This window comes from Ascidia mentula, chromosome 3 (assembly GCF_947561715.1).
Source record: "Ascidia mentula chromosome 3, kaAscMent1.1, whole genome shotgun sequence".
NCBI classification, from domain to species: Eukaryota; Metazoa; Chordata; class Ascidiacea; order Phlebobranchia; family Ascidiidae; genus Ascidia; species Ascidia mentula.
The window spans coordinates 18,547,707-18,573,056 of NC_138568.1; the positions used below are offsets into that span (position 1 = coordinate 18,547,707).

Consider the following 25,350-nt stretch of genomic DNA (forward strand, 5'->3'; position numbering starts at 1 on the left):
TAAGACAAGTGGTTTTTGAACTTTTCGAAACTGCAAATTTCTTCTCCATTTTGTAGCTCGGACAACATCATATTTAAATCACATACAAGCAATAGAGCCAACAATATTTATTTACGGTGAGCTGCAGACAGGGCAACTGTTTCTACCTAACAGGGAGCAACAAAGTGGAAGTCTTGCTTGGCTATTTAGCTGAAAAGATTGTTGAAAGTTACACCATGGCTGCACTAATAAGACCTATTGGGTGGAAACAGTGGCCCCGTCTGCTGTTCACCAAATAGTAATATTTAAAAGTTAACACTAAATGAATTATCATGTTCCAAGCACAATTCTCAACTAAAACTTTCCAAATTTGCAAAATCTTTAAGTAAAGATATTTATTGGAGGTTTGTACCCCGGTTAAACAACCTCAGTGCCAGTAAAAAAATTACTAAATTTAGCACCAATTGAAATAGCCATCAAAATTACTACTATTACAACTTGGTATCATGGCAAGAGCACATAAATTATCTTATTCTATAAACTTTTGTTCTTTACAATTTACACAGTAATAACTCGATGTTAAACAGAAATAAATACAACTGCTTGTTAGAATACAATCTATCACAAGTATAAGCTTTATAGGGAATGCAGGAGAAATATCACACAATAGGAATCGCTTATAAGAGGTCATAAAAATAGTCAAGACCTTGTCCTATTTCCCAAATGGCAATTCCAGTTCCCAGCTCTTGGGCCAATTCGACACGCATCTGAATCGACTGAAACATAAAATAAACGGTTGCCAATCCCCACTACCAAAACTAAAAAAACACAAAGAAAAATCTAAACTGGTTCATTAGTTTTGCCCGTGCAGGTGAAATCGATTTTTCAATGTTTATAATAAACCAACTGAATTAAATATTGAAAAAATACTGTTTTAAATGTAAGATTATCTATTGACAACTTGGAAAATAAAGCCCAGCCTTAGTGACATCAATTTGATGAAAGTTTTCAATACTTCTTGGAGAAAGCCGTGGATTGATGTCAGATTTAGAATAATATTATTTTAATTCTTTATGTGTTTACAATAATCAGTACATACAAACATGTTTATCATGTATACTGTTGACAATATGATTACGAACCTAATGCACACCTTAAGATCTTGCATAATGTTGAAACGGAGTCCTAACTAGTCTTACTTTAAGTGTTGGAAACATTATGAAAGTAGATGCTTCAGTCCCAACATTTTGTTGTACGACGTGCTCCTGACTTGAAGGTTCCCAGTGAAAGTCAGAACTATATCTCTGCAACACTTTTATATACCTTAAATGCAAAGAAGTAGACATTGTAAACATCAATTATCATAATATTCTGGAATAATGGAATTCTTATTAGTTCAAATGAGCATATTATTTTAGAAAAAATTAAATGAATTCTTTCCACTAATAATGTTTTCTTCAATGAAACACTTACTGTTCTCCTATAACAGGTGCACCACCTTGTGCCGAAAACAGGTAGCCATAGAAATTGAGTCCTAGCAGGATCTTTTTCCGATTCTCCTGCTCAGGATCAAGGTTTTCTACACAAGCTTTCATCCACGATAAGGGAGCGTTGGGTCCAAGTTTTCCAGAACCCACAGAGAAATCATATGTCATCAAACTGAACGCATCAACAAGTGGTGCCAACTGAGTGAAGTCGTCTCTTGTAAATGAAGTCGATTTACCCCTAAATAAAAACAAGACAAAATAGTCAGATCATGCCTGTTTTGTCACCTAATGATGGTTTAGGAGATTATCTCCATTAATAAAATACAAAATAAGGCCAATGGAAAGAACATGTTTCTATAAGTTCTATAAGTTTTGTTTAGCCATATACAAACCATATCGCATACTTTAAATCTATCTGACTCTAAGTAAATACAGTATTATGTTCATAAATATTAGATTTAGATTTTAAATTCAGTAGCAGCAAAAACAGTGTATATTGCAATCTTTGTGTCACTTACTCAACACTGATTGGAGGAGGAATGACAAATACCAGAGTCAGATCTTTGTCTCGGAAGATTTCACTCACATGCGTCATAACATGGATCACCTCCCTAAAAAAACACATTTTACTCCCTTAAAGTGATAAAAAAAGAGATTTTTGACATAATTTTGTGCTTATAAACCTTACCCAAACTATATTTAATGACACTATCATGTACATATAACCTAAGATTGCATCAATCACTGACTTGCTTTTTTTCGGTGGCATTTGGCTCCATAGTTCAAAAACTGCACCATCCATGTTATATTCAAACAGAGATTTTGTAATGGTATCTACCATGTCTTCAATTTCATCTTCGCTTGCAAAGAGAGATTTAAAATCATTGCCTGTCCATCCATCAAAAAGTATTCTGGGCACTGGCAAAAGCATATGGAACTGAGCATGTAGTTAATACTTCAATAAAAATACAATTTCAACCAATGATTCAGACATCGCCAATCATTTTAAACAACTCTATGACAGAGCTATTCTACTTAAACCAGCAAACTGTAACAAGTAGTATTTCCATTTTTATATCAAACCACCTTATATTTTTTGATTTAAAAATACATGCAATGAGACAAAACACACGATGCCACAAACAAACAATGTTTGTTCATGTTTTGAACATTGTCAAAGTGATTGGAACATTGTAAAGGAATGTAGCCAACTTACATATTTGTGTGTCTGAATTTGTGTTTCTCACGTCTTTCACCCAACCTGCAACATTAGAATTTTCATTAAGGAAAACATTCCATGGAATTCCAAACTAAAAATGCTAGTACAGGTTCTGGTTCAAATTCCTAATACTTAATTTTTGTATTCTATCTTAAATAAAAGAATTTTCAGTAATTTTATCCAACAAATGGCGATTGATTGTCAGTGAGGGATCAATGCTTTGTATAACTATTTATTTATCAACCAAACTTTCGTAACTCATACACAAAGTACCTTTATCAATGTCATGGGTTCCCGTCACATGGAATTTACCCCTCGGTTTGCGTTTAATTTGAAGCCATACAGGACTGATCATTGAAAACTTGCCAAACGTTTTTGCCACATCATAACCATGCGAGTTCCACTACAGAAGATTTTAAGATAAATTTTGTGATTGTTTTCTTATCAACTATTTTGATTATCTTTATTCTTATTGAAACTTACCCAACATAGTGTTAATATAAAAATTATTATTGCATACGACAGCTAAATTTGCCACATAAACAATAAGTGGACAGATAAGGAAGAAACCCAATAAAATGTAATTACAGGTGTCACATATCCAAGGACTTCGCCGGTTCTGAACCTCCTTATATTTTTTTCCTTCTCACAATATCTAGCATAGTTTTCCACAATGTCATCAGCATTCACATTTTCAACAACAAGCCCTCGATCAAGAACATTTGTTTTTGAAAACTTTACCTAAAACATGTTGATTTGTTAAACCCATGCAGTTGTATGCACCGCATGGTGCATATATGACGGAACTGCACCTTTTCAGTGAAAATTAACAAGAGCTAATACAGATGTTGAACGGTGAATGGCTTTCAAATTACTTATTTTCTGTAATTTACTTGTCAATTATAACATGGTTGTTTAAAAAAACTTGCAGATTGTGGTTGTTTTAATTATTAGCGACCGACATGCAGTTACAAGTATAACAACAAAATATTACTCTATCTTGTTGCTTCCCCACATGTTTTTTCTATACCTTTGATGCTTTTTCCTGTTTTGATTTCTTTTTGTTATTCTTGGACAAGGTTGAAGATGCATAGTACGCACAGGCCAATATCAAACCAACCACGATAACTTTATACAATGCACCCATATTTTTCTGCAACATGAAAGAGAGTTTTTATTTCCAAAATGTTGCCGCTGTACACTATATATTACATGGCAGTTTGGTGGACCAACAAAAAAAAATTAATGTACAAAAATCAAGTCTGTGGGATATGATATCACTTTGTCCATTGTTGCAGTATTGGACTGAGCATTTTGGGTAAACAAGCAATCACATACAAAACAAATAGTCAAAAAATAATACATAACCATACTTGTTTCATAATTACTATATACGATACAAACACAAGTTTGTGTCAATATATTTCAGAATGCTATTTTACGGAGTTCATTATATATTAAAAATAAATGAATGCCTCCAATTGTTTTTGATACCAAGAGCGTGGAACTGAGTTAATCTACGATTCATGAGGTTTATTCTTCATTGTCTTCATCTTCAATTTTCGGTGCCAGGAAGTATTTGATGTGGCCCATGTCTTCTACTTTGTATTCGACCACCAGCGGCACGTCATTGGACATGGACAAGCACACAGAGCCGGAGAGTGATGTTGCTTTTGTGAACATGTTCAGGTACTTAATAGCAAATGTAAGTTGCACAGGTTCCGTCATCTCGATGGTGACTTGTTCATCTTCTTTCTCAGCACCAAGGTTTTGCGATAATTTCACATTTCCACTTCCCATGTCGCCCTTGGCAGAGAACTGAACCCCATCCTTGGTGCAAGTGATTACAACACATTCACCGATTTGACTGAGATCTCTGCAAATTCGTGCGAACTCGTGGGATGGCATCTTTATCGTGCAGCTGTATTCTTGATCAGGAATACCCAGTTGTTCACAGTCCAAGTCCATTAACTTCATTTCATAGTTGGAGATCTTTTCTCCTTTCGGTGATTCAAACATTAACTCAAGACGATCACTTGTATCTTCAGCTTTCAATGTAATCACGTCATCATTTCCAGCGCATTTCAGGATTTTTGACATACTACCCATGTTAATGCCCATGGCAAGATTTCTGTCACAACGGTATTTTTCGAATCCATCCGCCCTCAAGGTTAGTTGGACAAGGGATACATGAGACCCATCCATTGCTTGGAGACTGATACCACAGGAAGTGCAGTCCCATGATGCTTCTTGGACGATATCTTTTAATGCCTCTTGCACCTTCTTAAGCAAACTTCCTTGTACAAGCCTGGCTTCGAACATTTTGCTTTGGCAGTAGTGTGTTTAAAACTAACTAATGTCAAGTGCCAATTTATGGAGTTGCTGTAATATACGCGTATACCAACATGAAGTAATGAAGAAAATAACAAAGTTTCATACATGTAGTGTTTTTCTGCATTGCAATTCTCAAAAACATCAAGTGCACCATTACATGTATCACTAAATTAGGTCACAACAAATCCTTATTTTGTAAATGTTAATGGCGCAGGTATTAGCCTATATCAGAAGCACTGAAGGATGGTCATATCAGATATCACCATATCAGCTTGACACAAGTCACCAATTTGCAGTGAAACGCATTGCAAAACCACGCTTAACACATCACAAAATCCATGACATTGAACCATATCTTTAAGCACCATCTTGTGGTCTAAGACCTTGATAATGAAGTTATACAAAGAGCAAAGCAACACGCGCTCACCGCACCAACTTCTTTTTGGTCTTTGTGGAGTGTTTCGCGGGTGTCTTTGGCGGGAAAATTTCTTCTCATGGCGCAATTTGACGTCACAGTTGTTCGTTTTGATTCTTGGTCTATGTTCACCCAAGCATGTCATTTACATGTTTTTTTATTTATTTATTCTATGTGGTAATGCGCTGTGGTCAAATATACATTAAGGATGTGCCGGACCGAATCCAAAAATTAACCCTGAATCGTACGTACTCAAATTTAAACAATGGTGCGGAAGTGTGGACTATCTGATTACGTTGGTATACAGAAATAGATTGTGATACCCGCTGTTACCTGCGAGTTCTCGTGTCTCCGCCGATAACTTTTGGTGCGTTTCTGATTTTTAGATTGGTGATCTCTGTACTAGACAGGGATGCTACCGATGTGAACCAAAATTTAGGACGAATAAAATTACGTTGATCTAATGTTGCTCAAATTACGTCAAAAAAAACTTCTTACGTTACATAAACCACCTTTTCCTGACAAGTCGAAATGAAAAATGAACCTTCCGGTGAGGTTTGAATTCGCGAGCCTGGGCTAACCAACCCCAGCACTCTTCCAACTAAGCTATATAGGTGCTCGGCGGTTTCACGAGTATTAATGTGGCCGGATGCGCAAGCGTACAACTTGCCAACCTTCACATATACGTAGGGGATCTCTGCCACTATAATTAGACAACGCTGTAATGTATCATACAATGGCATGATTGGCAGGATCGCCCCACTGTGCAGGTCCTTGCTTGGCGATCACAGCTATCGTATTGAGATTATTGGGTATACAGGCTTTGCAGCTTAGCTGGATCAGCCACTTATTTTTCCTGACAAATCAAAAATCAAGCTCTCGTTGAGTTTTGAACTCACGACCCTGGGCTAACCAGGACCAACGCTCTGCCGTCCCAGCTACAGGAAGTTATGCGGTTTCACGGGGTAAATTGTGGCCGGATACACTGGTTACAAGCGAAAAATAACCACAACGGTTGTCGATGCAAGCGCCTATAAAAGGGGATTTCCCAATGGTGTGGGTGCTAGCGACTGACCAGAGACTATAGCACTTAGTAGTCTCTGGACTGACCTTATCGTGGCCACCCAGTCGTGCTGGCTAAAGCAAAACCTAACTTTAACACAAAACACAAACTTCATCCGTGATCTTTATTGCACTGGTGCAAATCGTACGTATTCGAATCTTGTGTACAACAAGTTATCAACGAGTTGATGATTTCAAACTCCTTGTTAAAGCGCCACCCAACAATTAATAAGTGCAAGGTAAAATTTCAGGCAATGTTTGAATGGAGAAGCTCTTGGCTTTGAAATATTAGATAGCAACGTTTTCGCTTTAAAAACACAAATCAATTGCTACTTTTATAATAGTCCACATGACTTGTTGTCGAAAAAGGATGATTTTAAAAAATAATTAATTTTATCTGCTGTCCTACCATGGTCCCACTGGCGTTTTGCACCTGAACAGTGGACCTTAAATCCACATGTACAAAATGCTGCACTTCATGATGACCCCATAGAGGTAAAATTACAATCAACTGACACCGTTTTCAGTTAAACCGTATCAAGTCATTGAGACTGTGGATATTGTTGTTGACTTGTTGCTGCTGAACCTGATGTCTGGAATTGGAACTGTGGTTTCCGACCATATGTCTGTTTACCATGTTGGAAGAAGTAATTGCTGTGTTTCCTTGCGAGTGTTGGGTCATAGGGGCCGAGCCATTGTTGCCGGACATGTCTTGACGGAATGACCCCCCGGAACCGCCACGCATCTGGCGAGGGTAAAAAAATCTGGTTAACTGGAAAATTTACTAAATCTGAATGCGTCAATAAATCTTCATATCTGATTTTTTGCATTTGTTATTTGTTTATGTGAGTTTGTGTGCAAAAAGAATATATTTGATTTTTTACTCACAAACTCCTTTTTCCAACAAGTTACAACCAAAAAGGTGAAGATAGAATAATGTACACAACAAAATCCTAAATTTTCATTATTTTTAAACACTATAGACCAGTTTTACAAATTATAACATTGAGTGATATTAAGCTATAGTAATGTTTTGATGGAAAAAAAGGTTACAAATTTCACACCAAAAGTTGATATGTAGCAGTTAGGTATGCTGCAGCACATACACATAAAAACACTGCCATGCTTCAGGTTCTGGGTACATTTTCATGCAAACAACATAAATGTTTGGCCAGACATGGAAATCTTAGGGCAGTGTTTCCCAACCTTTTTTCTGGGTGCGTACCACTTGGAGGTAAAACTATTTTAACACGTACCACCTAGTGAGTAGTATAAGGTTACCTAGAGGATGAAGTAACAAACATTTTGAGATCACATCTATTTTTTTAAATTCGAACTATATTCGCTAATTACGAAAAGGTGCTCTCGTACCACCTGGAATGCCGCCGTGTACCACTAGTTGTACGCGTACCACCAGTTGGGAAACACTGCCTTAGGGGGAAAAGGTGTCCCACATAGTAAAGGGCCACATGTCGAAAACATATATGTATAACTATATGTCCTCATTAATGGTAGTAGTTTAAAGGATAAAATGAAGTTAAAAATTTTAATGTAATTTACAATTCCACAAAAAGACTAATTTGCAAGTGACCTGTCTGTTACCACACTTGGTCACATATCTGTGTGTGTTTGTAATGTTTGATGGAAAAACATCTGTGGAAAATATTATTAACATAGCCAAATATGCTTGAAGCAACAAATCCAACAGGGGTTGAGTGAAAAAAACACCCAAAATACCAAAATGCCACAATAGCATCTTAAATGTCAGTTAACACAAATGCTTGACATCTGAGGAATGAACATCGCTGTAAAAATGCGACTAGCATGAATTGAGAAGTCATGCCCCAACAAGTGCAACAATGTCACCGTAAGCTTTGTAAAAAAAAAACACAAACGAATAAGTAAACATTCAATCATAGGCGTAAAATCTCCAGGGATCAATTTAACTGATGTCTTGTGAAAATTTCCAGTTTTTATGATTTATCTTCAAAGTCACAATAAAAAAAGAGTATTTTTTTATGCTCAGTAAACATATTAACATAAAAATTTTGTGGAAAGATTATGGAAGAAGGTTAATAGATCAGCAGTTTATCAATTAAAATATCATCTTTAAAAGAGCAACAGGTAGAATACGAGTTACAACACCTGGCAATGATCATTACTGAAAACAATCTTGATTTCTAAAGTGTTTCGATTTTACGCCCAGAAACTCTTTGAACAAAACCAAACATAATTTGACACAGAGTGATGCAGTGCAACCTACCTTATTCTTCTTACCACAATTTACATTGAAGCCAAAACATCACTGCAAATATCATGTTAAGAACATGTTATTTATCCACACGACCCATACAAGGTACTTACAACAGAGCAGCCAGTAGAAATACAGATTTGACAATTAAACCTTTTCAAACCTGTTGTTGTTGTGATTGCTGTTGGGATTGGTGAATGTTCATTGGCTGGCCTTCTTTGCCCGAGCTGTACTTAAGTCTCTTTGGAGGTGGTTGTCCTGAATGGCTTTCACCCATCATCATACCTTTGTTGTCGCGACCCTGACCATGCTGTTTGTAAAAAATGGGGTTTACAATCTGTTGGACTCCAGGCTCATAATTCAGATGAAATGAGAAATTTGTATTGTTTGCAATACTGGCACACAAAAAACTAGTTTCAGGCTTACGTTGGCACAAATCAAGGGGCTTACAAAATTGAGTATTTATGGCCACCAACAACAGAATATAACTTGTAAGTACTCAAGTGTCAAGGTCACCTTCATTGGTTTTATCTTTTCCTTCTCCTCAGTATCGTCGTCATTTAAAAATTCCCTCTTTGGGTAAGGAATTGTTCCACCACCAAAAACACTTAAACATCACAACATATTGAATATCTGTGGTTCATGTATGCACTATCGCATCTCAAACGTGATCCACTTTTTCATACAAATAATTGCCAAGGATGTGTTATGAATCAAAACAGGAATAGGATCGCAGTTATTATTTTTTTTTCTTTATTAGGTTAAAATTTGTAGGGAGTTAACTCATTGGCAAATGCAGCATAAGTTGTTTTGTACACCACTCCAATTAAGCAAACTGCAGCAAATTTTACAGTTAATTCAGTGAAATTAACTTTTATGTCTCCGGTCTGTCAGCTTGTACTAAAACACTATTGTGGCCTGGGATGTTCATAAATTTCGGACACTCTGTTCCAACACTTACATTGTGTTAAACTCTCCTATGACAGGGAATAATGAGTTTAGCACCACACGGCCGACTTACTCTTTTTCACATTTCGGGTCTTCTGTGAAGTATGGGTCGCTCTTCGCTTGTTCCGAGGTGATACGCTTCAGTGGGTCCATGATTAAAAGCTTTGCCAGCTAATTTTCAAGTGCAAAATAAAAGTCATTTTAAATGCAAAAAAATCTTTTTGTAACTCCTCACCAATGCATATGATTTTTGGTCTTGTTTAATTTTGTGCTTGTCGAGATATTTAACAAGGGAACACCCCGCATAGTTTTGCTTCCGAAAATCTTTCTGAAATGTTGGAAATTCTGGCATTTTCCTGATATCCTCCCAGTCTTTTTCCATTGGAAAACCCATCACCTGAAATATTCTAGAAAATAACAAGTTGTTGTAAATTCTTGTGGCTTACTATTTAGGAGCAATAAAATGTTTTTAGCAAAGCAATAAATACAAGAACTGAAGATGCTTTAATAAAAAGCGAAACATGTTTTATAAAATCAGAAGCCTGGACACAAAGTTGTTCTAGTAACATTTAAAATTACTATTTAGGAAATAGAAAAAGCTTTTTACAAAAACAAACTAACAACAAATCAACAGTTTATAACTCAAAATACTTATAATTTTTATAGCATTATCAGAAGAATAAAAGACAATGCTTAAAACCTGTCAAGTTGATCGTGATGGTATGGATTAGAAGCTTTTACATCTTCTTGACGACAGTGGAAAATTGGCTCCGATGTTAGAAGCTCGGCGAAAATACAACCAATTGCCCAAATGTCTGTAAATAAATTGAGTAAATTAAACAAGAAAAAAAAACATTACCATCACAGCGATGTATCGAATACATACAAACACATCAAAAAAATGTAGAATGTGGTAATTATTATGAGTAACAAAGCCTTAGACAATGAAACTGGGGGTGGTTTACAATCGTGCATATATTAATGACTTCATTCTAGAGCTATTAAATTAGTCAAAAAAATAGTTGCTCTGAACAGCATTCAGACTTACCAATAGCTTTGGTATAATGTCGAGCTCCCAGTAATAATTCAGGTGCCCTGTACCAGAAGGTAACAACCACAGGATCGAGATCGGCAAGCGGTTTAAGAGGGGAATTGAACAAACGAGCGAATCCCATGTCAGCAATTTTTACCTGAATAATATTGATAGTTGACCGAAAGGTACCACAAAGTGGAGACTAGTGTGTCTGCTAGTGTGAAAGCTAGCACAGTGCCACTCAACAGCTGCACTGATGAGACCTTACAGGTCGAAACAGTGTGTGTACACACCCTGTCTGCAGCTTTGCAATATTGATAGTCTCTCACAACTAGTATCTAGACGACCAACCATCATAAGTGAGAGTGTTACAATCAACTTTGTAAATAACACAAATAACAAGCTTTGCAATTAAACTTTTCAAACTACAGTTCATTAATTAATTTTTTTAAAGTTCCAAGTTGTTTGCAATCACCTTTAGATATATTCATATACCTCAAGAAATAAAGTAATAATCACAAAAATATTTTATTTGCCTCTTGAAAATATGTCAAACAAATTTAATGGACATGGTCTTTATTTTACAACCAAAATTAAGAAACAAACAAGTGAAGGAAATTACAAAATGTACTGTGGACTCACCCTTCCTCGTTCAGGTCCTTCCCCCATTACGAGAATATTAGCAGGCTTCAGATCGCGATGTAGAACCCAATTGGAATGTAAGTAATGAATTCCATCAAGGATTTGGTAAAGAAGTGACTTGACAGTAACTGCTGGAATATTGCTGTGTTGTTTCTTGTTTGCTTTTGATGCTCGGTGAAATTTGATGATATGCTAAAAAAACCAAATACTTGTACAATGCTGATATGAATTTTTTTTTTATTTTGGTGGTGATCTTCAATTTGTCCTAAAGTGCCTAGGCCATATGTTCACACAGTAATCCATATTAACATTTGTTAGATGCAAGCATTACAGAAAACTAGTTTCAAAACACTGAAAAAATAATTTAAAAATCCCAATTTAATTTAAAATTTTGAACTTCAATCAATCTTTTGCATCATTCTACAAAATTTGCAACAGAACAAAACCAAAAACCACCAGTAAATGATCAAAATTGTTGCATAAGCTGTTTTTATACCTACCCACAGGTCATGTTCAGCAAAGTCTAACAGAAGGGAAACTTTTCTGTCAGAATGTGAAAGAAAAACCCCCTGCAGTGCAATCACGTTTGGATGTTCCAGTTCTCTTAGAAGCTGCAAATATTGAAAACATAAAATATGATCTATAGGCAAAGTTGACACATGTGTATCAATTTCATCAACTATTAAATGTAGAGGACACAATTGTTGATATGCTAATTGTTGTAAAATTGTTTAAACTTACATTCAAACACCATTCAGATTTATTGAATAGGTTTGTTTTGATACATTTATGTAGTAAACTGACCATAAACAATTGGCAAATTAAACTTTAAAAACTTTTTACTTTCTGTATTGTGTTCTAGGTTTCTTTCATTTTATGATGGCTTACGGCAATTTCTCGACATGCGGACATTGAAATTCCCGTTCCTTCAATTTGTTTTAAGGCGTATTCTTTCTTTTCATTGGGGTCCTTGCTGATTGCTTTATACACATGACCATATGTTCCCCGGCCAACCTTGCAGCCTTCATATTCATACAAATCCTCAACCTTTCTTCTCTTTGAGTTTAAATATTGTTTAAACTCAAAATCCATGTTTTTGGATCAGTTAAATTTTGTAAAACTATTGCATTAACATCTGCTGAGAATAAGCAAACCAAAAATGGTTTATGATGTAAATGAACAATATATACAACATGTATTGATGTATATATATATATTGCATAGCAGTCGACAAAGCAGTAAAAGTTTTTAATCACCAAGGTGCCCATAGATTAATCGATCAAAAGACAGTTTCATAATTGGAAATTAAAGGTTAAGGAGGATTTTTTGAAAAATTAACAGTTGTGTAAACACAACAAAAAGGGGGCAATGATGTTTTAATGAAACTGAAGCACTACACATTTATTTCAAATACAATAAAAGCTAATTAAGTGCAAGATCTTGATGTTAATAGATTTTTACACAAAATAACCAAACATGCATTGATGTAATTTTACCCCATAGCATCTTTACCGATAAAACTCGAAACAAAATAACGTTTTGAACCAAGGCTTTCTATTGTCATGCCAGATTGGAAAGTTTGTTTTTTGCGCGGAGGATTTCGTTTCGGCGATCGTTAATTGCGCGGACGATCGCAACGTTTTTTGTATGTTAATGCATTAGCTAATTAATATTGCGCGGATTATCGGCGAATTTTCGCAAAAGTGCGCGGAGGATATATCCTCCGCGCACGACATTTTTTCCAGTCTGGTTGTCATGAAGTATGTATACTACAATCTATAACACAATACTATAGTATATCCATTGTATATATTCTACAAACAAAAACAAATTTTTAACATATGTGTTGTATGTATGTGTGTTTTCGCTACGGCTAGCAGGCAATTTATTCAAAGAAATAAACTACAATAAGCTGCAAAAACTAGATTTGCGTGTTTGGAGATCCATGACCCATGTTGATTTTCAACGATTTGATGAAGCGTAACGCGCTCATGGGATGTACAGTTCGTCCAAGCGTGACATTCAATGATGCGTTGCAAAAAGACATCAGGATCAGCGAAAACATAAAGGAACATTTACTTGTGTTGATTGAGACATATCTTAATTTATATTTGGGTGAAAAGCAAAAATGCGGTTCCTCTTCCAAGCAGGTAAAGAAATGTTATTATGTTCATTGCTTCACTTGCTATAGCTACTAATTTACCATGAAAATTCGACATTGGTTATGTCGTCAATGTCAGGCCTAATTTCTCATTGGAAAATTGAATTACACTTCATAATGTGGATTATGTGGATTTGGCCACATTCGCAATTTAGATATGGGTACAGTTTGTTGCTAATGCATGATTTTGGACAGAAAATCTTGAAGTTGTTTAGCCCAAAGAAGATATTTATGAAGTATTTTTTTTCTTGTAAAATTTAGCAAGCAAATACCGATGTGGATTGCTAAACTCTTCATTAAAACAAGCAAAAATGCAGCGTAACTGCAAGGTATCTCTGGCTTTCTTTGAAAAGCATTGGGTATTAGTTATGGACTGAAAGTGATGGCATTTAAAATCATAATGCAAGTTTAAAGAAATGCAAAGGGAAAAAGTTTCATTTGATTTGTTTCTCTTTCAGGAAGAAGCCTGCTTTACAGACGAACATCAAGTCTAACACCAAAAAGGAATGTGGCATTGGATAAAGACAATTATTCAGTAAAACATCCAGAACTTTATGTCATAATCCCTGCTCTCCTGTTATGTGCATATAATGTATATCTGGTAAGTCAAAATTTTGATTGAGTTTGCTAGAAAAAAGCTTTTTCAAAAAAATAAACATGTGTTGTAATTATGATCAGTTCAAAAACAATGGCAAATATTTTGACCCTTGTGATTAAAGAATGAAAGAAAATGAATCAATTTAAAAACTAATGGCCCCTGGCAGGCTGTTGATCGCAACCATATTGATATGATAAATTGTTATCAATAAACATCCACCATCTGAGCTGTCCACAGATCGCTTTGTGGAATTTAACATATAATCATATTTTGACTCTTTTCCCCAAAACATAGCTCTAGTAAGTAAAAAGTTTTTGATGCAAATATGGGATGTATTACATATCTGGAAATACATGTTGGGCTGTGTGTAAAATAATATAACTTAATCAAAACATGTTTGTAATTGGCATATGCCGGGGTTGTCAGTAATTTTCCACGGTCATGTATAAACCATGGAGGCCAATTCATATTTTCAAATTTAAAGTCAGAAATTTTTCAGGCTGACGTTGTCAAAAGAAACGATGAAGAATTTGAAATCAACTCTATGTCCCTTGCAGAAAGACCAAGAGAACCAGATTTGAAATACTTGCGGTCACATGACATGAAAATGCGTCGATAACTTTTCTTATTATGCTCATGAACTTTGCATTGGAATACATTTAAAAGTTGTGTATTTTTATGTGTGGGGAAGAGTCATGTGAGGTACCTGTTGCTTCCAGCCCTCAACCAATCCAGGTATATTTGTGTGGACAAGTGTTAGCTGACCAGTTGAGATACTAAAGTTCTTTTAATTGGTATAAAAATATAGCAACTGTTGCCATGTATTGAATTCCAACTAACAGTAATATCCACTGATTAGAACCTTCTCGTCCACATTAGTACAGAGAACTTGTCTAGGGCGGGAAGTCAATGGAAAATACTAATTTCAGCATGTAGCCACAAAGCACTGAATTTATTGACAACAACAAATATATTCCTTCAATATGTGTATGGATTCTGAAAGCAGAACATTGGTAATATACAACAAGAAAAATTCGAGCTTATTTGAAAGAAGCACCAATTTCTATACTTGGTAACTGGGAAAATTAGAAAAATGAGGTATGAAACAATTTGGTTGCTCACCAATACAATTGTCATAAAATCAGTCTTTTCCTAAAAGCACAATTCGCGTATTAACTGTGGTGACTCGCAGCAACTTGAATAGATTTGCCAGGTGTGCAGGGAAATGCCAAAAACTGCCACAAGATCACTGACATAATTTTGCCCGGTATCGTGCGTGCACAGATGTAGCAACTTGAAACTAAAATGTCCCCAGAAGTAAAGAAATATTGCACAAATGAAAAGTAAACTACAATTATAAATTTTATCAAGCTGAGCATGAGATCTGTGCAAAACACGCATAGCACAAAATACGCTCCACCATGGGCACGCTATACGATCTAGAACCAATAATAACCACTTATTTGTCGTTAATGTTACCGGTACCATAATATTGTGTTACGATGATGGGCAATTGTCTTGTTGTGAGTTACTTTTGGTCGTTGGTGGAAAAAGGGATTTTGTTTAGGCGAAACATGAAAACATTTGAAGGATTAGAATGCAGTGCGTCCAGCGCCTAAAATAATCAATCAGAGAAAGGATTTTCGGAGAGGCACTGGGAAAGTTGACTTCGTACGCAGAAAATTTCGACACAAATAGATTTCTCGTGAAACAAAAATTCGTATAACAAAATTGTTGGGCACATATCTATTTGTTTGCAACACGCGTTTTGGAAGTTAACAAGACGGAAATGTGGAACACGTCCAGCACGCAACAACATATAAGCTCTTCTAGATATAATCTCGATGCGCAACCAAATTTTCCAAAATAAAACCATCTGGTACAAAAATAATGACTGTTTTGGCTTTAGTTTAACCGAATCCCGGCACGACAACATAGCAGTTAACATTTCTTTCTACGGGTAATTGTTACTTTTGCTCATATTGCGAACACTAAACGTTATTCGGGGTAATTAGTCTGAATTCGCCTACGGCAATTCGATTCGAAACCAGGTAGCCGGAACCGAATCCTCTAGTGACAGGGCTTTGGTTGGTAAGCCTGCATTTCGAACCACCGATCCGGAACGACTTGAAAATATCGGTCCATTGCCTCGCAGAATCGACTCCGGTAGAGTTCTGGGTGTACAACGGTGGGCATGGAACGGGCTCCGTGTCTGGCTGGAACGATTGATTTCCAATGCATCTCAAGCTTCTTGTCCCAAGTAAAAGTTCGCATGTAGTCTGCCGAGTATATAGACTTTATACATGGATGATTTTTTTTCCATTTATTCAAATGTATTTGAGTGATGATGACATAAGTTTTTGTCGAAACGTCTTATTTTAACATGACAGTGTTAATAACAATATTGGGCAGTCTATTTATACTCAGAATTATGAGAAAACTCGTGAGTTGTGCTCCTATATTTGAATTTCTTTTCAAGACAAACCTACTTTACGTGAAAAGATTGTCAGTGACGACAAAAAGAATAAATAACAAAATAACCAACAAAAAAGCCCCGAGTAACATCATGTCCTACGTACAACAAACCGGCAGGCAAATCGTATTTTAATTGTGTTTTGTTGGTTGAACAGCATTTCATTGTGTAATTCTTCGCTTGTGGAGATTTTTCAGGTGGGTACATATACGCCCTCATAATGCAAACACCAAAGCGCGATTCCAAGCAAAGGTAAATTTGAGTTAAACATTGTGTTTGGTTAAATTACTACTGATGCTGCCAGGCATATCTCTTACTATTATACGACTGTTCTGGTAATAACTTTATTATATCAACGTTTCGGCCACCATGCAGCAGCCTTTATCGGGATGTAAAAAATGTGAATAATACAACGTTGACAATGTTGTTGATAGTTGTTCATTTCTTATTTTTCGCCTCTAGCGTTTTTTCTTAGTTTGTGCGCCTCAACATTGTCCACGTTTATGTTGCTATGACTACAACCGGTACTGGTTAGTTTGAGGTGGTAAAAGCTTACCGATGATCCCCACGACAATTTCCTTCCTCTCATCGTCAATCCCGACCAGTAGGGAATAATCGATAATTTCGTGGCTGGATAGAAAATGGGCGTCATCTGTTATCGCTTTCTTGATCAGCAACTGTTAACAAAATATCATTCATTAACAACTCTGTGGCTCAGTAAAGAATGTTATTAGCTCTGTGAATAAAGAGATAAGGTTTTTCCTTGGTATATATTATTCACCTATGCTTGTAGGCATGATCTGTATCACTAAAACACAAACAACGCGATGCAAAACCAACATGATGTCTGCAAGCATAGTTGTAATATATATCAAGAAAAACCTTGTGAAAAAAACGACTCAGGATTCTAGTGAAGAATTGTTTAAAATATCTGCTACTAATTCTTTGTTGGTCGTAAAGCTTTCAAGAGATACTGGTAATGCAACTTCCGCCTTCACCTATGCCAAATACAAGGCATTTATATACTATACGATAAGTTACTAAATGGGTTCAATTATTTAGGAGCAGAACACTGATTTTCATGAGAAAAAAGTATGGACGCTTCAATAAATTTCATCTAACAAGAATCACCTTCGTGTGTTCGTGAATGTAGAGGGGGTGATCTCTCATAATGGTGAGAAGATTTTCATCCAGGAGGACTTGGTTGTTCCTGGATGCGGGAGTTGATCCCAGGAGGCCGATTGATGTTGGTTGGGCGGGAGAAGAAGGATTAGGAGAGGTGGAGAAGGAAGGAACGGATTCGGAATCGGTTTTCACATGACGGTTCCGAACAGATCCTTTCAGATCAAAAACCTGACAGAAAGTTTTCAAAGAAATGAATAAAAAACATTTAAAGATCAATGAATAAGGATAAAAATTAAAAAAATAACTTCATTGCTTGAAATTGGAGACGCCGACAATGCTTATTTTAACGAAATACATTAGCCTTGTATAGGAAAGATGGCCGATTATAGCCTGCGGAAATAAAGGCATTCATGCTACATGTACAAGAAAGCAGAATATATTATGGTGTTGCAAACACATATAAACAGGTGTTCTAATCCCACCCTAATGTTAACCAAACGTAGTGTCGTGTTGAAAAGGTCTGGCCACGACCAAAGTTAGTTTCCGGCCAAGTAAACTGTACTACATACATTAACGAGCAAATGAAAGTGAAATATTGTAAGAATACATTGAGGCAAAATCAATCCACGTTACATTGCACAGAGGGCTACACATGGGCAGCCACATGTTTTATTCACTGCATTGGATTTTATTACTTTTACATCAGTACAAAATAATATCTTACATTTTACAAACTATTTCGTTCCAGCCTGTCAGTGATTTCTTTTACAACAAAGAAAACTACGAAACCAAGATCATTTTCCGTCAACAATTAACATCAGACAAATATGCATACGATAAGCAATGTGGAGCCAATAATATAAATTGTGTATAAGCTGCAGACAGATGGCAACTGTTTCGACCTATAAGGTCTCATCAGTGCAGCTGGTGTGACTATCAGACGACTTTGCTGACCAAACGGCCAAGCAAAGACTTCCACTTTGTGGTGACTATACAATCACCGTCATCCGTTGGGCACCAAACTAGGTGCAACGGAGACAACAATGATGAGACCTTTTAGGTCGAAACACTGGCCATCTGTCTGCAGCTTATACACAAATATGCATACGATGCGCATTTCTTTGCGATCACATAACACAAACATAAGCATGGGGAAACACTTACTTGACTGATGTTGCGTTTGTAGAAGAGATTTTCCATCACCAAAATGTCTTGTTTAAATGATTGGTTGGTCGTTGTGTTGTTGAACGAAACGCGATAAACACCCAGGATTTTGGACAGTGCCGTGGGCGACTGAAGAAATCAACAACGTTCAGTCAGTTTTTAGTAAATTGCAAACGTTTGTTTAAATGCTCTTCACACTTAAGGCTTTCATTGCTCAGAATAAAGCTCTTGTTAAACATACACGTAAGTTTAAGTGCCCTGAAAGCATTGGGTATTGTATATGTTAATGTTTTTCCCCTAAATGAACTTGTCGTCTTTATGGAGTAAACAAATAAAAGAGTCCCATGCGGTTCCAAAACCGTGGTTGCCGAACTCACACACTATAAGAGGCTCTGCTTTGATTGCAATAAAATATGCCATGCAAATGCACCACCAATAATTTCTGGTTGTTTCCTAACCAATACCTGTTGCTTATTTCCCTTCATGTCATACTTAGATATGTTGAAGTACTGGCGTTTAAGTCAAAAAACAGTACTTTATAATAATTTAATGGTACTTTAACCGTGTAACTCAGGTCAAAATGATCTTCTACCTTAGACTTCAGGGCGTGGGTGATATACTCGAAAAAACTCGGTGCGAGTTCTAGAAACGAGTGGAGATCGAATCTGGACATCTGCTTTAAAACGAGTCGGTCATCGAGTGTTTTGTGGAAAGCTGACCCCGACTTCCCCCCTCTCGCAGCCCAACGGACGCAACGCGATAACGACGAGATGAAATCTTCTTCTGTGCAATCAAGAATCTACAAATAAGTGGTTGCATCGGATTGAAAGATATCTCAGAAAAAATGTTGGGTTTGATATGCGTACGAAAGCTGATGAACCATAAATAAATACCACTTTTGTAAGTTGACACAACAATATGAACAGAATAGCCAATACAGTGCTGGAAAACTTCATGTAAACGTTTCGATTGTCGAAATCGTAACGTTTACATGAAGTTTTCCAGCACTGTATTGGCTATTCTGTTCATATTAAAGATTTACAAAACCGTTAGTTATGTACTTAACACAACAAGTTATGTGCAGTGTGCCATGACACAGTGTATGTGCAGTGGGATACACGACAAAAAGTCGCTCAAAAGCATTTAAATCCTACAAAATATGACAGTTATATGTATACACTTATTGTCAAGGCAAATAACAGGCTTTGAAACGACTGTTTAGGTAGAATTACAAGAGCGCTTAAACTACCGCCTACTTACTGTGGTTGTGGTTTTAAGGTTTCCAACTGAAAACAAACAAACCGACGAATCTTCAAACGCCAGTTGAGTTTTTACAATAAACAGTTGTTACAAATAATTACAGGGCATTCAAAAGTTGCAGCTGCACCAAACACATCTAGAGAAAATTGTCCTGCGTTTAGCAGACAAAACCTTGACAAAATATACTTGCGCGATTTGTTGTATCAAGTAAACACAAATTACATTACTAATAACCCTGAAAATCGACCTCTGAAAAACTCTGGACGTTTTGCAAATTTGCCTTGAGTTAAACAAAGCAACAATTTTTTCTGGATAAAAACACCTCTTTCAACGATTGTTTATGTACAATCGTTGTTTATGTACAGTTTTCGGACACAGTTTAGCGAAGTAGCGAGCGAAAAATGCTGTAAGTTAAATAAATATTTGAGTTCCTGTACATGGGCAACATGGCTGGCAATACACTATAAAACTTCCAAATTTGATGCCGATCATTTGACTAACGGTTGCAGTATTTTATTGATCTCGGCATTATTTAAAATACTTCTTTCAAAAAAGTATAAAAATAGTGCGCAATTTACCTGAGCTCGCAAAGCTTTAAATCCAACGGCAAAATAAACCTTGCAGTAAAATTTTGTATTCGAATCTTCAAACTCAACTTCGGTGTGAGGTCCGGTGCTGTGTGACGTCACAGGGGACGCCGAGACCCCGAGTTTGTCTGAAATATTCCAATAATAAAATGATTGCCTATTACTTGACAATAACAATAAACCTACAACTGCTAAGAACTCACAGTTGGTGGTATTTGGCGAAGAAAAGAGTTCACGTTATTCTTTGCCGAACAAAATGTACCAACGGCTGCACGTCAGGTTTATTTATTTTATCTTGTAATTTTCCTTTTTCGCTTCTTATCACAAAGCAGGGATAAGGCGTGAAAGGCAACCAAACAAATTTCACAACAGAGCTTTTTCTGTTTATGGTTTTTGACCGAAAAAAAATGTTGAAAACCTTCCAAATTTACTGAAGCCAAAAAGGATGTTAGTTGTAAAGGCTGAATTATTGCAACATTTTAAACTTCCATGGCGACAAAGTGTTGTTTATTTAACATGTCTTGCTATAAACTCCTAGTACTACACTTCCCATAACACAGTGGTTCTCAAACTGTGGTACGCGTACCACTAGTGGTATGCGATAGCTTTTCAAGTGGTACGCGATTTAGTCTACTCTATACAATTTACCGCACTTTGCAGAAGCCAAAACCGCTGCAAATACATGATGTCGGTTTTCTTTATTGTGCATTTGTGACGCAATAGTTTCAACGTGAAATTGTTGCACTGTTGAAGTAATTCTGACATCGTGTGTACAACAATTTCATGTTGATACTATTGCGTCACTAATGCACAATAAAGAAAACCAAGCAACTGGTGATATTGGCTAAATTGTTATTCATTGGTGTTATGTCATAACAGTTATGATATAGTAATAGGGTGGTACCATAGACAACTTATGGTAGTACGCAGTGTATTAAAAAACAAATGAGCGGTACGTGATTGGAAAAAGTTTGAGAAACACTGCCCTAACATATGAAAACAGAGAGACAAGTTTCCCCGACCATTATAATACTTTACCTTCACTTTTCCAACCAGAAATTCCTTTAAATTCCACGTGCGGATCAATAATCATATCAGCATCCTCGCCATTACCATCAATTGTCCTCTCTGCGCCTCCAGTGGCCGAAACTTTGTCTTCTGTTTGGTCGCTAGGCGGCGGAATCTTGTTGTCAACTGGTCCCATTGTTTCAGTGAAGTCGGTTGTGACGTAACACCTGTATTCTGGGGTTCGCAGTGTGTATGCGATGATAGAGCTGGGCTCTGCGTCTCGAACCTAGTTATGAATTCAATAATGAGTGTTTTATCCGCATGGTTATTACTGTCTTCTTTATATATATATATATGTTTGTGTGTGTTGGTTTGGTTTAGTTTATACGTCGCTGTCAGATTTAAGACTGTATAATAAATATATATATATGAATTGCAGCTCACTTTAAAAACAATATTGGCTATATTGCTTATGTACGGAAATATTTGAAGTAAACTTGACGGAATCTGTTACATGGAAATTATGTACAAATAAGACGTATAGACAGTCAACATGTTTATAAGATAAAAACACAATCAGGTTATTATGTAAATCATTAGTGTTTTTTTTTTAAATTACATTTGGCGGGCCCACTAATAGAATCGCCACCCACAGATGGGAAAGTCCCGCCCTGTTATGTATACATAACACTACGCAGACATAAGATTTACTAATTTAATAGTCTGACCTTCTGACACAATAAAAACATGTGTCATTGTGTCAGAAGGTCGGACTATTAAATTACCATATGCCTGGCAGCAACAGAAACATTATATAAGATTTACTGCTCGATAAAATGACATGAAAGAATTTTTTATGTGAAAGCTGCAGATCTTCTAATTTTAAGTTTATTCTATGGGTCGTCATTGACTTACGACGACTTGTGAGGCGATGCAGTTTTGAAGGAGGTAATGTTCGGAAGCGGGAAATGGCGGGGAAACTTGGGAATGGCTGCTGCTGTTCAGGAGGTGACTGACGAAGTACATGCTCACTAAAATACAAGAAATAAACAGTAAGTTATTACTGAGTAAAACTGTGAAAACCTATTAGATAGACAGCTGTGAAAATGTTAGAAGAAAAATATATTTCGCTTAAAAAAAGCATCATCAGTTTCGAATTCACATAGAATCAACTTCAAATACGGTTATCGGTTGACAACCTGCCAGGGTGACTTGGTTCACTGATCCAGTATAGTTTGTATCATTTTTTTATTTACTGAAGTTATGTAAGAAAAACAAGTCTTTTGTTTCCCATAAGATTCTGATATTTATTGAAAGAGTTCTATCCGTTATTTAGGTTGAACATATTCAGCGTAAATTAAAAAACCTAACATTTGGCCACAAGTTCCCAGGACTACAGAAATATTTACGGTGCCAACATAACTACCTAATTATGTAAAAGATATTTCCGTGATACACTGCGGAATCAATGCGGAGTTACATTAGTTACTCTTCTGCAAATATCACGGTTTGCTTTGAGTAATGAAAGTTCTTGGGCAAGTGTAGCTGACCTGTAGAAGCAGTTCTAGATATTCTCTTCACGCTTGAATGCTTTACATCAGGTTTGTCTGCGCTGACCTTCTTGTTCGAAAGAGCTGGAATTAAAAGGAAAACACTAAAATCAGTTAAAAAATGTTGTGGAATTTTTCAGACAAAAACAAAAAAAACGTTTTTATCGAGTTTTAAAAATATTTTCCAAGCAACTGATCTTCTGGCACATTTTAAAAAAACGTACATTTTTGGCGCTTCGCCTGCTATACGTACGAGTCTAATATATCTGGCAGCAACAAAATATTTGTGGTTTCAAAATTGTTTTTTTAAGCCAAAGTATTTGGATTAGGACATTAAAAATTGAACATTTTAGCAGCGGGTTTCTGATAATTTGAGGATAAGGAAACAATATGGCGTAGCCAATATTGCATCCCAAACCTAAAAATCAATCACAAACAACTTACATTTGGCTGGAACAGATTCCGCGGAAGTCAAAGGCTGCGTAAAATTCCGACTATTAAATTCCATAGTTACAATGAATTTGTCCAACTATCAATTATTATCATTACTTCGTACAAAAAATTGTACAGAAAAAAAATACTTGGACGGCGTACGGTTATTGCGTCTTAGTGTGCGACTTAAATTCTACACAAAACGCTCTTGGAATACATACGTTGGAATTTTCGCCATTTTCAGGTTTCACCGAAGAATCCTCCGTTTCTACGTCATCGTTGCCTGCAGTAGGAAGTGACGTATCTACAAGAGAAACTAGAAGTTCGTGTCCGTCCAAAAACTCGATGCAGTAATTGTTAATTGAACGTATGTTGGACAATAAATTTCGCTTCGGCAAATATCATTCTACATTACACCACGCTGCGTTAGACAGTTCGAAATGTTAAGGAAGTTATTTGAAACAAAAATAATAACAGTAAAATATTGCAATTTATTTTAAACAAATATAAAAAATAACTAAAGATTTGAAAACATAAAAAAATACTGAAGTTTGAATATTTGATCAGTCAACTTACCTTCAGCCTCGTCTTCATTGACAGTTTTCAACGAGTTCGCTTTCCTCAGACCCCATTCTTTGTTCTTCTGACCCCCAACTTTTCTGTTACTAACGATAGGGTTGATGGTGTAGAGGTTTACTGCCCTGCTGCCACGTCGTGTCGCTCTATCCTATAAATTACATGAAAATATTCAGTTGACTCGAGGCAAATTCGAAAATTCCAATCCACAGATTTTGATTATTTAGTAATTAGTCTCTTGACCGCTCTTTTGGGGAATATTGGCATTTATTGAGACAGACTGTGAAGCCAATAATATGAATGTGTAAGCTGCATGCAAATGGCCACTGTTTCGACCTAAAAGGTCTCTTCAGTGCAGCTTTCCGCCCGCAAGGTTTCACCTGGTTTGGTGCCCAACGTATGACGCTGATTGTATAGTCACCACAAGGTGGAGGTCTTTGCTTGGCCGTTTGGTCAGCAAAGTCGTCTGATAGTCACACCAGCTGCACTGAAGAGACCTTATAGGTCGAAACAGTGGCTATCTGTTTGCAGCTCACACAATTCATATTATTGGCTTCACTTTGCTTATCAAATTCTTTGACTGTTATTTAACGTTAGACAGCATCCTATCGTTAACATTATTTTGCAAGACATCGTACTGTTGCATAACCTTATGGTGGTAACGTATTTTGATACCCACCATATCGGCTACAGCGCCAATCGTAGCATTCCAGTCATGAACAACTCGACATATTCGACAAGTGAGTTCGAGAAGTCCTCTCAACAATTCAACCCGATCACGTTCGTAGATTTCAACCTCGGTATGATCAGCTTCCTGAAATTCAAAAATAAACTGTGTGTTGGGAATAGTGTCCATAAGTTTCATTCATCGATATGTTCCAGAAATGATGGTTTGTTTGGTAAATATTTAAACAATTACATCTTTTTCGTGGCGTACAATCCCAGTCATTTAAACTTACATTGTTAGGTTCAGTTTCCATGGCAACAGTTTCCACCGCATCTTCCCTCGTCTGTTGCTGTTGCTCGAATTGGCTGCAATTTAAAAA

General features: G+C 36.4%; 5 protein-coding genes across 7 annotated transcripts in view; 1 reads left to right on the forward strand and 4 right to left on the reverse strand.

The window, feature by feature from the left end:
• Positions 1-37: 37 nt before the first annotated feature.
• LOC145893816 (chitinase domain-containing protein 1-like) lies at positions 38-5,560 on the reverse strand. The gene is made up of 10 exons (XM_082982175.1): positions 5,447-5,560; positions 3,716-3,838; positions 3,274-3,426; positions 2,959-3,088; positions 2,683-2,727; positions 2,216-2,384; positions 1,985-2,077; positions 1,453-1,704; positions 1,179-1,302; positions 38-755 (listed from the first exon to the last, which is right to left on the reverse strand). The coding sequence occupies exons 1-10, from the start codon at positions 5,513-5,515 to the stop codon at positions 657-659; spliced, it is 1,257 nt and encodes a 418-aa protein (XP_082838301.1). The 5' UTR covers positions 5,516-5,560; the 3' UTR covers positions 38-656.
• On the reverse strand, positions 3,850-5,519 carry LOC145893818 (DNA sliding clamp PCNA-like). Its single transcript, XM_082982177.1, has one exon. The coding sequence runs from the start codon at positions 5,005-5,007 to the stop codon at positions 4,219-4,221; it is 789 nt and encodes a 262-aa protein (XP_082838303.1). The 5' UTR covers positions 5,008-5,519; the 3' UTR covers positions 3,850-4,218.
• A 1,047-nt stretch (positions 5,561-6,607) lies between the features above and the next one.
• LOC145896077 (cyclin-dependent kinase 19-like) lies at positions 6,608-12,504 on the reverse strand. Of its 2 annotated transcripts, XM_082984905.1 has the most exons (11): positions 12,259-12,504; positions 11,871-11,981; positions 11,371-11,562; positions 10,744-10,885; positions 10,396-10,510; positions 9,931-10,102; positions 9,769-9,866; positions 9,264-9,354; positions 8,911-9,057; positions 8,760-8,801; positions 7,104-7,241 (listed from the first exon to the last, which is right to left on the reverse strand). In XM_082984905.1, exons 1-10 carry the CDS (start codon positions 12,460-12,462, stop codon positions 8,799-8,801), a joined length of 1,275 nt encoding a protein of 424 aa, XP_082841031.1. In that variant the 5' UTR covers positions 12,463-12,504; the 3' UTR covers positions 7,104-7,241; positions 8,760-8,798. The 2 variants fall into 2 exon arrangements, with proteins under 2 accessions (XP_082841029.1, XP_082841031.1); XM_082984903.1 differs by lacking the exon at positions 8,760-8,801 and having other exon boundaries at positions 6,608-7,241.
• Positions 12,505-13,383: 879 nt separating this feature from the next.
• On the forward strand, positions 13,384-14,789 carry LOC145895307 (uncharacterized). Its single transcript, XM_082984097.1, has 3 exons — positions 13,384-13,520; positions 13,990-14,132; positions 14,629-14,789. Exons 1-3 carry the CDS (start codon positions 13,499-13,501, stop codon positions 14,746-14,748), a joined length of 285 nt encoding a protein of 94 aa, XP_082840223.1. The 5' UTR covers positions 13,384-13,498; the 3' UTR covers positions 14,749-14,789.
• A 322-nt stretch (positions 14,790-15,111) lies between these two features.
• The window catches only part of LOC145896167 (1-phosphatidylinositol 3-phosphate 5-kinase-like), a 32,414-nt gene continuing 22,175 nt past the window's right edge, over positions 15,112-25,350 (reverse strand). For both annotated transcript variants that reach the window (XM_082985043.1, XM_082985042.1), the window contains exons 33-46: positions 25,264-25,336; positions 24,984-25,118; positions 24,305-24,455; positions 23,950-24,032; positions 23,741-23,774; positions 23,297-23,380; positions 22,662-22,777; positions 21,777-22,032; positions 20,730-20,866; positions 19,484-19,690; positions 18,892-19,020; positions 17,734-17,955; positions 17,159-17,279; positions 15,112-16,408 (exon numbers count right to left, since the gene is read on the reverse strand). In XM_082985043.1, the coding sequence (XP_082841169.1) occupies positions 16,200-16,408; positions 17,159-17,279; positions 17,734-17,955; positions 18,892-19,020; positions 19,484-19,690; positions 20,730-20,866; positions 21,777-22,032; positions 22,662-22,777; positions 23,297-23,380; positions 23,741-23,774; positions 23,950-24,032; positions 24,305-24,455; positions 24,984-25,118; positions 25,264-25,336 (1,957 nt within the window). In that variant the 3' untranslated portion in view covers positions 15,112-16,199. The remainder of the gene's footprint in view (positions 16,409-17,158; positions 17,280-17,733; positions 17,956-18,891; positions 19,021-19,483; positions 19,691-20,729; positions 20,867-21,776; positions 22,033-22,661; positions 22,778-23,296; positions 23,381-23,740; positions 23,775-23,949; positions 24,033-24,304; positions 24,456-24,983; positions 25,119-25,263; positions 25,337-25,350) is intronic.